The sequence below is a fragment of the Amblyraja radiata genome, chromosome 14, assembly GCF_010909765.2.
Source record: "Amblyraja radiata isolate CabotCenter1 chromosome 14, sAmbRad1.1.pri, whole genome shotgun sequence".
Lineage (NCBI taxonomy): Eukaryota > Metazoa > Chordata > Chondrichthyes > Rajiformes > Rajidae > Amblyraja > Amblyraja radiata.
In genome coordinates this window covers 50,001-65,855 of record NC_045969.1, presented here as the reverse complement: position 1 = coordinate 65,855, position 15,855 = coordinate 50,001, and the positions used below count along the sequence as shown (strand labels likewise).

At 48.8% G+C, this 15,855-nt stretch overlaps 1 protein-coding gene across 1 annotated transcript in view; it reads right to left on the bottom strand.

Moving 5' to 3' along the window:
- Positions 1 to 3,683: 3,683 nt before the first annotated feature.
- Positions 3,684 to 15,855, bottom strand: part of pde9a (phosphodiesterase 9A) — a 37,914-nt gene continuing 25,742 nt past the window's right edge. Inside the window, exons 11-18 of the mRNA XM_033032313.1 lie at positions 15,822 to 15,855; positions 15,439 to 15,521; positions 14,462 to 14,618; positions 14,197 to 14,310; positions 13,140 to 13,244; positions 9,109 to 9,237; positions 6,433 to 6,528; positions 3,684 to 3,731 (exon numbers count right to left, since the gene is read on the bottom strand). The exon at positions 15,822 to 15,855 is cut by the window's right edge and continues 71 nt beyond it. Coding sequence (XP_032888204.1) covers positions 3,684 to 3,731; positions 6,433 to 6,528; positions 9,109 to 9,237; positions 13,140 to 13,244; positions 14,197 to 14,310; positions 14,462 to 14,618; positions 15,439 to 15,521; positions 15,822 to 15,855 — 766 coding nt within the window. The remainder of the gene's footprint in view (positions 3,732 to 6,432; positions 6,529 to 9,108; positions 9,238 to 13,139; positions 13,245 to 14,196; positions 14,311 to 14,461; positions 14,619 to 15,438; positions 15,522 to 15,821) is intronic.

Below are 15,855 nucleotides of genomic sequence, written 5' to 3'. Positions count from 1 at the left end.
GTGTAAACCCTGAACATTACAGAACACACCAGAATAGGGCTGATTACAAATGGCTTCTTCTCTTTAATGTTTTATTTCAGATTTCCAGCATCTGCAGGTTTAGTTTTTTGCAGATGTTGTGACCTCATGAACATCTGGATCATTACATTGACGGTCCTAATCCTCCCTTAGCTGTGATACTCTATTAGCTGTAATATCCCAATCATGCCCTGCTTGTACACCTTGCCTGTATAACCTTGTAGAAGAGAGATCGAGGAGCACATACGGTGCCCTCCATAATGTTTGGGACAAAGACCCGTCATTTATTTATTTGCCTCTGTACTCCACAATTTGAGATTTGTAATAGAAAAAATCACATGTGGTTAAATTGCACATTGTCAGATTTTAATAAAGGCCATTTTTATACATTTTGGTTTCACCACGTAGAAGAACAATGAGTAAAATGCAAAAATGTAACGATGAGAAAGGAAACAGGCCATTGTTAGCTGTTAGGTGAAAATGAGAAGCTAGTGTGACTTGGGTGGGGGAGGAATAGAGAGATAGAGGGAATGCCGGGGCTACCTGAAGTTGGAGAAATCAATATTCATACCGCTGGGCTGTAAGCGGCCCAAGCAAAATATGAGATGCTGTTCCTCAAATTTGCATTTAGCCTCACTCTGACAATGGAGGAGACCGAGGACAGAAAGATCAGTGTAGGAATGGGAAGGAGAATTAAAGTGTTTAGCAACCGGGAGATCAGGCAGGTTCAGGCGGGCTGAGCGAAGGTGTTCGGTGAAACGATGGCCCAGTCTACATTTGATCTTGCCGATGTATAAGAGTCAAGGTTTCAAGGACAGTTTATTGTCACATGTACCAGTTAAGGTATAGTGATATTTGAGTTACCATACAACCATACCAAGTGAAAAGCAACAAGACACACAACCACATAAATGTTAACATAAACATCCACCACAGTGGATCCCACATTCCTCACTGTGATGGAAGACAATAAAGTTCAATCTTCTTCCTCTTGTTCTTCTGCGGTTGGAGCAGTCGGGGCGATCGAAGCCCCCGCAGCCGATGATCGAAACTCCACATCTGGAACAACGGATACAGTAGATGAGGTTGGAGGAGGTGAACCTCTGCCTAACCTGAAAGGTCTATCAGGTCCCTGGACATAGTCGAGCTATGGGCTCAGGTATGGCTTCTGCGGTTGCAGGGGAAGGTACCTGGGGAGGGGGTGGTTTGGGTGAGAAGGGATGCCCTCCATCAGATGACCTTCCACGATCTCTCCCTGGATACCGCCACCAGACATCGAAGATACGATACTTAAAGAACTGGACCCATTGAAAGAAGGTCTGAGTAAGCGGGTCCAGTTTATTTCTAGATCAACTAGCATTCTCTGAGGCGTCACCTGCAACAAGTGGCCATTCTGTACCTTGACCAAGATCACAACGGATCTGTGTCTGAATCCTTACCTTTGTTTCAGGTCTGCATCCTTTGTCTGAGTAATTTTGAAAATACCTGCTCAGGGAATGAAGGAATATTTTATAACAGCCTCATGGTCAGCACCGGTCTCCTGAGAGCCTGAAGGCCTGGTGTCCACACAGGAACAGTGAAGGTCAATACAAGTCTTGACTTGAGCTCAAATACAGCATGTGCTTGCATCTGACGGGACCAGCCAAGACTCACTCGCGTCATGGGGTGAGGCCTCAATTATAAAGATTATTAAAGGGAAAAATAGATACAGGAGAGTTAAATAAAATCTGATGATGACGTTGAAAACCTCATATTGAAAAGTTAAATATTTCCAACAGTTTTTTAATATGATCTCAGTTTTTTGACACAAAATAAACGCCCTTTGGTCCAGAAGAGCAGCAGGTAAATCCTCTTGCACCAGTACACGGGTGGGTAGAGCCGCCCCACACCCAGGTAGTGAGGGGCCCCACGGGTGGGTAGTTGCCCCTGGGCCTGACACCACGGACAGTCGAGGAGGGGAGGAGATGACCAGGTGATTCTTACCACGACCGTGTTGGTTCATGGCTGCCGTTACTGAGAGGAAATATGTGCAGACGTTTGTTTTTATTCAATTACTTAAATGTAAATGTTTCCGCTGCCACAGTGCGATTCCTACAGGAATTCTGGATTAAGATTGGGAACTCCGATAGATCTGACACCGTCATTACCTCCTTTTGGCTGTTGGAGTTTGACTACATTTTTGAGGAGGTGATGAAGGAGATTGATTAATTAATTAATTCTTTATTTATATAGCACATTTTTAGTCAACTTGCATTGACCCCAAAGTGCTTCACACAATTACATCACGACCATTGATGATGGTAAGGTGGTGGAATCATGTAGTGTACATGGATTTTAGGAAGGCTTTTGATAAGGTCCCTAATGCTCAGCTTGGAGAGTGTGCAGAGGAGGTTTAGCGTTGGGTGCCTGGATTACAAAGTATTAGATACAAGGAAAGGTTGAATAAACTTGGATTGTTTCCTTTGGCACATTGGAGGTTGAGGGGGGACCTGATGGAAATATATAAGATTATGAGAGGCATAGAAAGAGTAGACAGTCAGAACATTTCCCCCAGGCTGGAAGTACAGAGCATAGCTGTAAGGTGAGAGGCTGTACAGGGCATAGCTGCAAGGTGAGAGGCTGTACAGAGCATAGCTGTAAGGTGAGAGGCTGTACAGGGCATAACTGTAAGGTGAGAGGCTGTACAGGGCATAGCTGCAAGGTGAGAGGCTGTACAGGGCATAGCTGTAAGGTGAGAGGCTGTACAGGGCATAGCTGTAAGGTGAGAGGCTGTACAGGGCATAGCTGTAAGGTGAGAGGCTGGTGAGTGTCTGGAACACACTGCCAGGGACGGGGATGGAGGCAGATATGATAGTGGCATTTTAGAGGCTTTTAAAGGCAGATGGGAGTGCAGGGGATAGAGGGGTATGGATCATGTACAATAAGATTGGTGTAACTTGGCATGAGGGTCAAGGAAAGGGCATTCACGTTGGTCACGGCCCTGTTTCCACCACTACGCGCAAGAAGCCATTGTCTGCAGATGCCGAGACGTGCGTTCAGCTCCAGCAGAATAATTTCTAATCTTGTGTGTGGACATTAGAGGAGCAGTTGACAGAGAGGCAATCCCTTCAGTCAATATCGTCCGACTCTGACACACTACCCATGGCCTCTTCACTACCCTATCCCCCACCTCTCAGGGGAGGTGTGGTAATATTAGAGAGAGTGCAGAAGAGATTCACCAAGATGTTTCCTGGAATGGAGGACTGAAGTTATAGAGGGAGACTAGATTGTCTGGGTTTATTCTCATTAGAACATAGGAGGCTGAGCAGTGACCTGATAGTTCAGAACATTGAGGCTTATAATTAGGATAGACAGTGTCTTTGTCCCAGGGCACGGGAGGGCCCAGGTGTAAGGTGACTTCAAGGTTAAATGTAAAGGAGATCCAGGGGGTGAGTATTTCACACAGAGGGCACATGGAACCAGCCACCAGATGGGCTGATGGAGGCAATGTTTTAATGCAGGCACATAGTGCTCACCTGGGGGAAGCTAACACCGATAGATTGAAGGTCTGTCCCTGACATGTGACTCTGACATTACCCACTGAGGACCCCCCCCCCCACACTATATCTGGTGTGAGTGGGATCAATCTGTATTCCTGGTCCTAGATTCTCACCTCAGGAATATTTTCACTTTTTGTTCCCCAGGATTAAACATTCATCTTTCTTCTTTTGCACCTGCAAATGAAACAATTCAGAAAGTGAAAAAGACTATGGCATTGACCAGGTTTGTGACAATCCTTCACCTGATGGACAGACGGACAAGCTGATAGATTCCCCATCTCACTCTCTACCTCACGGTGAGTCCTACACAGATTCTTTCTCTGGAGCTGCCACACTATATTCTGCACCGGTTGTAACAAATTCTGTCACAAAATAGACTATAAACCAGAATCTGCAGATGCTGGAAATCTGAAGCAAAGCTGGAAAATAATGGAAATGCTCTGTGGTCAGGCAGCATCTGTGGAGAGAGAATTAGCCATACAGCATGGAAACAGGCCTTTCAGCCCAACTTGCCCATGCCGACCAACATGTCACATCTGCACTAGTTCCACCTGCCTGCTTCTGGTCCATATACAGTACCTCTAAACCTTCCTATCCATGTACCTGTCTAAATGTTTCTTGAACGTTGCGATAGTACCTGCCTCAATGACCTCCTCAGGCAGCTCATGCCATACACCCACCTCCCTTTGTGTAAAACAATTATCCCTCAGGTTCCTATTAAATCTTCCCCCCCCTCACCTACAACCCACTCTGGGCAAGAGACTGTGCATCTACCCGATCTATTCCTCTCATGATTTTGTACACCTCTATAAGATCACCCCTCATCCTCCTGTGCTCCATGGAATAGTCCCGACCTGCTCAACCTCTCCCTATACAATAGCAGGCATGTGCCATTTGAGTAATTACTCAGGGAAGGCAGTCGGCTTTTAAACCACACATGCGCAGATTGTCCTCTCCGTAAGCTGTCAGTCGACTTTTATAAAGTCTTCAAACGCCATATCTCTTAATAAAGTACCGTATTTCCGGGCAATGAGGACGCACCTGTGTCGAAGACGTACCCCCATTTTGAGTTGCTACATTTTGAAAGAAAGCTGGCGGGAAAGAATTTCTCACGCTTAAAAAATAAAAAATAAATAAAGTGACAGTTCAATTTGCACAAGGCTTCCAAATCTCCTTCATTCTGAATTACTGTATGGGTGGGAGGTGGAGGGTGACGGCAGGTGGAGAGATGGTGGGAAAAACGGGAGCACACTTGGACAAGTTGAATCAGTTGTGATATTATTGGATGACAATACTAATTCAAGGGACCAATTGGGGGGGAAAGTTCCTTTCACAGCGTGTGGGGAGTCTGGCCAGGGGTAAAGTTGCAGGGAGGGCAGGAGCGTTGAGAAGAAGGGGGTCGGGGATCATGCCAGTAAATCATTCACTCACCGCTGCCGCGGCGCTGCGGGCGCGGAGTCACCGTATTGTGGCCGGGGAGGGAAGTAGCTCGCGTGGCTGCGAGCGGCCGCCATCTCAGCGCCTTATGCCGGCCCGCTCACCTCTGGCAGTGCTCTCCGTCTGAACATCTCTCACCTGCCACTCGCTGGCTTCGCTCATGTCAGCTGCTTCCCGCAAATCCTTAAAATCCCACAGCCGAGTAACCTCAATTGGTCCCTTGAGCGCGCTGTCGGAATTTAAGGATTTGCAGGAGGCTACACACCCTGTACCCCCACACACACTGTACCCCCACACCCTGTACCCCCACACACACTGTACCCCCTCACCCTGTACCCCCACACACACACTGTACCCCCTCACCCTGTACCCCCACACACACACTGTACCCCACACCCTGTACACCACACACTGTACCCCCACACACACACTGTACCCCACACCCTGTACCCCCACACACACTGTACCCCACACCCTGTACCCCCACACACACTGTACCCCACACCCTGTACCCCCACACACACTGTACCCCCACACCCTGTACCCCCACACACACTGTACCCCCACACACACTGTACCCCACACCCTGTACCCCACACCCTGTACCCCCACACACACACTGTACCCCACACCCTGTACCCCCACACACACTGTACCCCCACACACACTGTACCCCCTCACCCTGTACCCCCACACACACACTGTACCCCACACCCTGTACCCCCACACACACTGTACCCCCACACACACTGTACCCCACACCCTGTACCCCACACCCTGTACCCCACACACCCTGTACCCCACACCCTGTACACCCACACACACACTGTACCCCACACCCTGTACCCCCCCACACCCTGTACCCACACACACACCCTGTACCCCACACACACCCTGTACCCCCCACCCTGTACCCCCCACCCTGTACCCCACACACACACCCTGTACCCCCACACACACCCTATACCCCACACACACACACCCTGTACCCACACACACCCTGTACCCCACACACACCCTGTACCACACACACACCCTGTACCCCACACACACCCTGTACCCCCCACCTTGTCCCCCACACACTGTACCCCACACACACCCTGTACCCCCCCACACCCTGTACCCACACACACCCTGTACCCCCCCACACCCTGTACCCACACACACACCCTGTACCCCCCACCTTGTCCCCCACACACTGTACCCCACACCCTGTACCCCACACACACCCTGTACCCCCACACACCCTGTACCCCACACACACACTGTACCCCACACACACACCCTGTACCCCACACACACACCCTGTACCCCACACACACCCTGTACCCCCCCACACCCTGTACCCCACACACACCCTGTACCCCAGGACACTGTATTCTGGGGCGACACGGCAGTGGGGAAGAGACTATAGTGCAGGATTCCCTGCGGATTTTACCTCATTCAATGTGTCGTCGATTTGTTTCAGTTCCTCGTAATGATTCCGTGAATCTCGCAGAGTTTGCACCAACGTCTCTTCAATCTGTGGAAAAAGCTGGGCCCAAAAATAGGTGGTCAATAAAGTGGGCGATAGCTGATGGGACTGACCACCAGCCTCAGGAAAAGGTTCCACAGTTCCCGGCCAGAGCTGTCGTCCAACTGGCCAGAGTTGAACCCTAACTGACCCCAACTGGGAAGACAAACTGCAAGTTGGGAGTGCACGTGTCATGATGTTGTATGGATCGCTGGTGAAGCAGCCTCAGGATTATTACGGGAACAAGGAAATGGCAGAAGAGTTCAACAGGTACTTTGGTTCTGTCTTCACTAAGGAAGACGCAAACAATCTCCCAGATGTACTGGAGGACAGAGGATCCAGGGAGACAGGGGAACTGAAAGACATTTGCATTAGGCGAGAAATAGTATTGGGTAGACTGATGGGATTGAAGGCTGATAAATCCCCTGGGCCTGATGGTCTGCATCCCAGGGTACTCAAGGAGGTGGCTCTAGAAATCATGGATGAATTGGTGATCATTTTCCAATGTTCAATAGATGCAGGATCAGTTCCTGTGGATTGGAGGGTAGCTATTGTTATCCCACTTTTCAAGAAAGGAGCGAGAGAGAAAACGGGGATTACAGACCAGTTAGCCTGACATCGGTGGTGGGAAAGATGCTGGGGTCAATTATTAAAGAGGTAATAATGGGGCATTTGGATAGCAGTAAAAGGATTAGTCCAAGTCAACATGGATTTATGAAAGGAAAATCATGCTCGACTAATCTTGTGGAATTTTTTGAGGATGTAACAAGTAAAATGGATAAGGGAGAGCCAGTGGATGTAGTGTATCTAGACTTTCAGAAAGCCTTTGATAAGGTCCCACACTGGAGATTAGTGGGCAAAATTAGAGCACATGGTATTGGGGGTAGGGTGTTGACATGGATAGAAAATTGGTGGGCAGTCAGGAAACAAAGAATAGGAATAAACGGGTCCCTGTCAGAATGGCAGGCAGTGGCGAGTGGAGTGCCGCAAGGCTTGGTGTTGGGGCCGCAACGACTTACAATATATAGTAATGATTTAGATAGATTAAAAGTAACACTAGCAAATTTGCAGATGACACAAAGCTGGGTGACACAAAACTGCGAAGAGGATGCTATGAGGATGCAGGGTGAATTGGACAGGTTGAGTGAGTGGGCAGATGCTTGGCAGATGCAGTATAATATAGATAAATGTGAGGTTATCCATTTTGGCGGCAAGAACAAGGGGACAGATTATTATCTCAATTATGTCAGATTGGGAAAAAGGGGAGGTGCAACGAGACCTGGGTGTCCTTGTACACCAGCCACTGAAAGTAAGCATGCAGGTACAGCAGGCAGTGAAGAAAGCTAATGGCATGTTGACCTTCATAACAAGAGGATTTGAGTATAGGGGTAAAGAGGTCCTTCTGCAGTTGTACAGGGGCCTGGTGAGACCACATCTGGAGTATTGTGTACAGTTTTGGTCTCTTAATTTGAGGAAGGACATCCTTGCTATTGAGGGAGTGCAGCGTAGGTTCACGAGATTTACCCCTGGGATGGCGGGACTGAGATATGAGGAAAGATTGGAAAGACTGGGCTTGTATTCACTGGAATTTAGAAGGATGAGGGGTTATCTTATAGAAACATATAAGATTAATAATTATTAAATAATTATATAATTATTAAATAATAATTATAAAATTAATAATATATTATATAAAAGGACTGGACAGGCTAGATGCAGGAAAAATGTTCCCAATGTTGGGCGAGTCCAGAAACAGGGGCCACAGTCTTAGAATAAAGGGGAGGCCATTTAAAACTGAGGTGAGAAAAAACTTTTTCACCCAGAGAGTTGTGAATTTGTGGAATTCCCTGCCACAGAGGGCAGTGGAGGCCAAGTCACCGGATGGATTTAAGAGAGAGTTAGATAGAGCTCTAGGGGCTAGTGGAATCAAGTGATATGGGGAGAAGGCAGGCACTGGTTATTGATTGGGGACGATCAGCCATGATCACAATAAATAGCGGTGCTGGCTCGAAGGGCCGAATGGCCTACTGCACCTATTGCCTAGTCTATGATATTGGGAGTCTGGTCTCCCTCATTAGGAAGGATATATTTGCATCAAAGGTCCAGCAGATGTATTTCTGGGATGTCAGGTTTGTTGATCAGAGGTTAAACAGATGGGGCCTTTGCTCTGGGGTTGAGAGGAATGAACAGTGACCTTGGTGAAGTGGCCAAGATGCTCACCGAGCTACAACTGTTGTGGATGTAGGCGTGTACGCGTGTGGGTGGTGTGTGTGTGTGTGTGTGTGTGCTCCTGTGTAGTTATGCCCATGTGTACACACGCAGGGGGATTGTAAGTTATGCACATGTGTACACACACACGCATGATGATTGTGAGTTGTGCTAATGTGTACACACACACACGCTGGGTGATTGTGAGTTATGCACATGTGTACACACACGCAAGGTGATTGTGAGTTGTGCCCATGTGTACACACACACACAGGGTGATTGTGAGTTGTGCCCATGTGTACACACACACACGCAGGATGATTGTGAGTTATGCACATGTGTACACACACGCAAGGTGATTGTGAGCCACCACTTTGCCCAGTTCTTGCTCACTTTGATCATGGTCTCGAACAGTGGGATGAGGACGAAGTTGATGAAGCCGATTTGGGCGGTGGCTTTGGTCACTTTGTCTCTGTCCATGAAGGGTGCGACAGGGAGACCCTCTGCCTTCTCACGATCACTCTGCAACACAAGAAGACAGTGATGGAGTAACTCAGTGGGCCAGGCAACATCTCTGGGGAACATGGACCGCTGATGTTTCAGGTTGGGATGGTTCTGGAGGTAGAGCAGTGGAGCTGCACGTATTGGAAGGACCCAATATTCCAATATGGAGGGGGATTGTGTGGGAACGTTAGGAGACTGGACGGGCGATGGACTGATCGGTGGAAGTGGATGGATTGAGGAGGAAGGGAGTTGATTCCACCAGGTGGCGCCTGTAATGGCTGCCTCGCCAACAGTCTGTCTGTCCCTTCCTTCTTTGTTGTTTTAATAGTATGTGTTAAATATATGTTTTAGAGTTATTTAGCTTGTTTTATGTGGAGGGTGGGGGGGGGGGGGGGCGGGTGGGGGGGGGGGGGGGGTTGGGGGAAACCTTTAAATCTCTTACCTCGACGGAGATGCGATTTTTTCCCTGTATCGTATCTCCGTCCGCACTGCGGCCTCACATCGAGGAGTTGGCGGCCTCTTGCTGGAGAGCTCCAGCCGCGGGAACCTGCGGACTTACCATCGTGGAGCTGGCGGTCCCTGGTGGGAGGCCGACTTCGGGAGCTCCAACCACAGCAGCTTCGACCGCCCCCAACGCAGGAGAATAACGAGGGAAGAAGATTGTACTTCATTGCCTTCCATCACAGTGAGGATTGTGGGGAATCCACTGTGGTGGAAGTTTATGTCAACATGTAGTTGTGTGTCTTATGGCTATATGGTAATTTGAATATCACTGTATCTTAATTGGTACACGTGACAATAAAAGACCTTTGATACAGGGGAGAATAATGAATTAGAGGCAGCATTGGAGGAGTGGAATTGGACATAAAAGGAGTTTTGAACAGAGGAGTAATTAGCGGAAGAGTTTAATTGGGAGAGTGTTAATGATTGGGGGAAATGGGGATTCATGTTTCTGTTTGGGAATAAGGTACTTCATTGGATGAATGACAGGTTGGGGGAGTGGGCAGATGCATGGCAGATGCAGTTTAATGTGGATCAATGTGAGGTTATCCACTTCGGTAGCAAAAACAGGAAGGCAGATTATTATCTAAATATTGTCAAGTTGGGAAAAGGGGAAGTACAACGGGACCTGGGTGTTCTTGTTCATCAGTCAATTAAAGTAAGCATGCAGCTACTGCAGGCAGTGAAGAAACGAACGGCATTTGGCTTTCATAACAAGAGGAGTTGAGTATAGGAGCAAAGAGGTCCTTCTGCAGTTTTACAGAGCCCTAGTGAGACCACACCTGGAGTATTGTGTGCAGTTTTGGTCTCCAAATTTGAGGAAGGACATTGCTATTGCGGGAGTGCAGCGTAGGTTCACAAGGTTAATTCCCGGGATGGCGGGGCTGTCATATGCTGAGAGAATTGAGCTGCTGGGCTTTTACACTCTGGAGTTTAGAAGGATGAGAGGGTATCTTATTGAAACATATAAGATTATTAAGGGTTTTGACATGCTAAAGGCAGGAAATATGATCCCGATGTTGGGAGAGTCCAGAACCAGGGGTCACAGTTTAACAATAAGGGGTAAGCCATTTAGAATGGAGATGAGGAAAGATTTTTACACAGAGAGTTGTGAGTGTGTGGAATTCTCTACCTCAGAGGGTGGTGGAGGCTGGTTCTTTGGAAACTTTCAAGAGAGAGCTAGATAGGGCTCTTAAATCACAATTAAAAGATAGTGGAGTCAGGGGATATGGGGAGAAGACAGGAACTGGGTACTGATTGGGGATGATCAGCCATGATCACATTGAATGGCGGTGCTGGCTCGAAGGGCCGAATTGTGTCCTTGTTCATCACCTGCACCTATTGTCTATTGTTATTGATTAGGGGGGTTGGATTTAGGACAGTAGCTGATTGATGGGGGTGTGATTGGAGAAAAGGGGAAACAAACATAAAACTGGAAAGACTCATCAGGGCAGCAGCAAGTGTGGGGGCAAAAGCTATAAGTTTGGGGTCTGAGTGACCAGGAAAATAGGAAATGTTCAGCAGGTGAATGGAGGTCCTGTCATTGGGTCTCCATAGATGCTGCTGGATTTGCTGAGTTCTTCCAGTGATCTCTTTGCTCCAGACACTACAGTCTCTTCTGTCTTCATTGGAGAAAGGTATTGAATGGCAGGTAGACAAAAATGCTGGAGAAACTCAGCGGGTGCAGCAGCATCTATGGAGCGAAGGAAATAGGTAACGTTTCGGGCCGAAACTTTTCTTCAGACCCTGGCAGGATTGATTCGGGCTGTAAAGCTGACCTAGAGGGAGACTGCTTGGAGAAGTGATTGGGATGTAGCCATCCTGGTGAGAGCATTGATTGATATATTGATTGGGAAGCATGCCATTGGTTTGCATGGACTGATGGGGAAGAGAGGTACTGATTGGGGAAAGGCGATTGACCTACAGGTGGAAAACCACAGGATATTAAATGATCTTGGGAGAGGGATATTTTGGGATGAAATAGATTGGCTGAATGGGGGTTGGGCAATTGCTTGGCAGATGAATGGACTGGGGGAGGATAGACACAAAAAGCTGGAGTAACTCAGCGGGACAGGCAGCACCTCTGGATAGAAGGGATGGGTGATGTTTCAAGTTGAGACCCTTCTTCAGACTGGTTAAGGATAAGGGAAATGAGAGATGTGGAGAGATAAAGAACAATGAATGAAAGATGCAAAACAGTAACGATTATAAGGGAAACAGGCCATTGTTAGCTGTTTGTTGGGTGAAAACGAAAAGCTGGTGCGACTTGGGTGGGGAGGGATGGAGAGAGAGGGAATGCCGGGGCTTCCTGAAGTGAGATAAATCAATATTCATACCACTGGGCTGTAAGCTGCCCAAGCGAAATATAAGGTGCTGTTCCTCCAATTTGCTATTAGCCTCACTCTGACAATGGAGGAGACCCAGGACAGAAAGGTCAGTGTGGGAATGGGAAGGAGAATTAAAGTGTCCAGCAACCGGGAGATCAGGTCGGTTCAGGCGGGCTGAGCGAAGGTGTTCAGTGAAACGATCGTCCAGTCTGCGTTTGGTCTCGCCGATGTATAAGAGTTCACATCTTGAACAGTGGATACAGTAGATGAGATTGGGGGAGGTGCAAGTGAAACTCTGCCTAACCTGAAAGGAATGTTGGTGTCCCTGGACAGAGTCGAGGGGGGAGGTGTAGCGACAGGTGTTACATCTTCTGCGGGTGCGGGGGAAGGTACCTGGGGAGGGGGTGGTTTGGGTGGGAAGGGATGAGTTAACCAGGGAGTTGCGGAGGGAACGGTCTCTGCGGAAGGTGGAAAGGGGTGTAGATGGGACAATGTGGCCAGTGGTGGGATCCCGTTGGAGGTGGCGGAAATTTCAGAGGGTTATGTGTTGTATGCGACGGCTGATGGGGTGGAAGGTGAGGACTAGGGGGACTGTCTCTGTTGCGACTAGGGGGAGGGGGAGCAAGGGCGGAGCTGTGGGGTACCGAGGAGACACGAGTGAGGGCCTCATCTATGATGGGAGAGGGGAACGCCCATTCCCTAAAGAATGAGGACATCTCAGATGTCCTGGTATGCAACACCTCATTTTGGGCGTAGACGGAGGAATTGGGAGTAGGAGAAAGAGTCTTTGCAGGAAGCAGGGTGGGAAGAAGTGTAGTCGAGATAGTTCTTGGTGTCAGTGGGTTTGTAATAGACTTCAGTCAATAGTCTATTTCCTGTGATGGAGTGAGATCAAGAAAGGGGAGGGAGGTGTCGCAGATCGTCCAAGTAAATTTGTGTGCAGGATGAAAATTAGTGATAAAATTGAAGAAGTCCATGAGTTCTCCATGGGTGCATGGAAGACAGATCCTTTATGGGGAGGGGAATGGTTTTGAGAGTTGGTTTGATTGAGGCGAGGGGATAAATGGGGAAACGGAGATACGGGGTTTTCACCTGCATGAAGTATTCCTGCAGCAAACAGTCCACCCACGGTTCAGCCACTTCCATCGGTCTCACCTCATTCGAGATATCGCAGTATTTGATCAGCACCATTTGTAGCTGAACACACAGAATAGGGAGGTTTACACATCCTTTCCCCTCTCCTCCCTACCCAACCTCCAACCCCCCTCCTCACCAACAGACGGTGTCCCCAGTCTGCCTGAGCCCTGCAGTGACTGGGTCAAGTGTAAGCACTTTGAATACAAGAGTCAGGAAGTCCTGACACAGTCTATAAGACTTTGGGTGGTTTGTGTTTGGGGTACTGTGTGCAGTTCTGGTCGCCCCATTGTAGGAACGATATTGAGGCTTTGGAGAGGTGCAGAGACGTTTATGAGGATTCTGCCGAGATTAGAGGGTAATAGTTGTAAGGAGAAGTTGGACAGACTGATTGTGTTCTTTGGAACACCGGAGGTTGAGGGGAAACCTGAGAATTATATAAAATTATGAGAGACAAAGATAGGGTAGACAGTCAGAACCTTTCTCTAAAGGTGTAAATACAAAAGACTAGAGACCATATAGGCTGTGGGCCTGAGGATTGTGAGTCTCTGACTATTCCATGGAGAAGGCTCAGACATGGGGCGTACTGGCTGAGATTGTTGGATTGTTCATGTTGATCAGGTCAGTGCAGGGAACACAACTGAAGGAAAGGATCCATGGTTGGTGGAGCAGGAACAGGAGGTGGAATGGCCGGCTCATGCCCCCAGCCCTTGTGCCCCCTCTCTCCACTGCTTATGTGGACAGTTCCTGTGTTTCTTGTGGCTCGCCCAGCACCTGACGTCAATAGACAACAAGTGCAGGAGTCGGCCATTCGGCCCTTCGACCCAGCCCTTGACATCAATAGACAATAGACAATAGGTGCAGGAGTAGGCCATTCGGCCCTTCGACCCAGCCCTTGACATCAATAGACAATAGACAATAGGTGCAGGAGTAGGCCATTCGGCCCTTCGACCCATCCCCTGACATCAATAGACAATAGACAATAGGTGCAGGAGTCGGCCAGTCGGACACTCACACAAGTCACGTCATCCTTGTTGTTGAAATCAAAGTTGTCAATTTTTTGTTTGAAGGAATCGAGGATCTCTCCATGACGAGCCATATCTGTGGCCAGGATCAGAGTAATGATGCCCTATAGTAGACACAGGGCTTGGTCAGTGTGACTCCGGACAATTGTGACCCCACCCCTCCTTTCCCGACATGGACAGGCCCAGATTTCCACTCCCAGACCACCTCTAGTCCCAGAGGTCCCTTTCTGTTTCTGCTTGTGACCAGACACTCACCTGTCGGATCTGTTTGGCGATCTCTGGGTCCATGTTGCTGAAGATGTTGCACTTGGGCTGGGAGAAGATCTGGAAGGCGATGGCACAGTGATGGTTTTCCAGGGGTGAGATGTCATTGTAACGGACGGCCAGTTCAGTGCGAGCATTGATTTGGTAGCTGGGAAAAGAGGGACGAGATCCCAACGTGGGATTAGCTACTCACACCCAGCCTGATCTGGTCATCGATGTCATATTGCTCTTCATCTACTGTGGCTGATCTTTTCTCTCAGCAACACTGTCCCAAGCCTCTCATTCCCTTTAATATTCAGAAATCCATGGAACTATTTCAAATGAATATGCACTTCAGCCCAACTCGCTTATGCCCCATCTAGTCTAGTTCCATTTGCCTGTGTTTGGCCCAACTCCGTATAAAAGCTTCCTGTCCAAATGCCTTTTAAATGTTGTTATTGTACCTGCCTCAACTCCCTTCTCTGAAGGTTCGTTCCATACGCCCACTACCCTCGGAGTGAACAAGTCTTCATTCACTTTAAACCCATTCACGGTACGTTCAACCTATTTATACCCTTCATATTTTGTACACATCTATAAGATTACCCCTCAGCCTTCTGTACTCCATGGAATAAAGTCCTAGCCTGCCCGATCTATTGATAAAGATGACAAACAGCAATGGGCCAGGCACCAATCCCACTAGTCACAGGCCTCCAATCTGAAAAACAATCTCCCACCATCACCCTCTGCTTCCTTCCATGAAGCCAATTCTGTATTGTCAGCTAATTCTCCCAGTGACCTAACCTTCCAGACCAGTCTACCATGTGGAACTTTGCAGGTCCATATAGACGTGACCCGTGACCCGTGACCCGTGACCTGTGACCCGTGACCCGCCCTCATCAACGATCGTGTGTCTTGGAGAAAGTGCGGTGGACATTGGCCCATGAGAGGACTGAGAGATGGAAGGCGGAGAGTGGGTTGTGACTCACGTGTTGTTATAGCCTGGATGGTCCAGGTCGTGACAAATGGCCGCGCTCATCAGTATCAGGATGTCCAGTTGTGTGAACTTCTCCTGGAACACAGGTGCAGGTTGAGGGAACAAAGTGATTCACCCCCCCATCCCCCCCATCCACCTCTGCCCCCCCCCCCCCCGCCCACCTCTGCCCCCCCCGCCCACCTCTGCTTCCTGCAGCCCTGACCCTCCTATTCTGCACCAAGGATCTCCCTATCCCTTCCCATTCCATCCCATGTTTCAACTAACACCCCATCTCATCATTACCCTTCCCCCCCCATCCCATCTCCCACTCACCATTCCCTCCACTCCCCTCTAACCTGCCCCCCCCCCCCCCCCCCCCCCCCCCCACACACACACCTGTAGCTGACACTGCTCGATTATACTGTACATC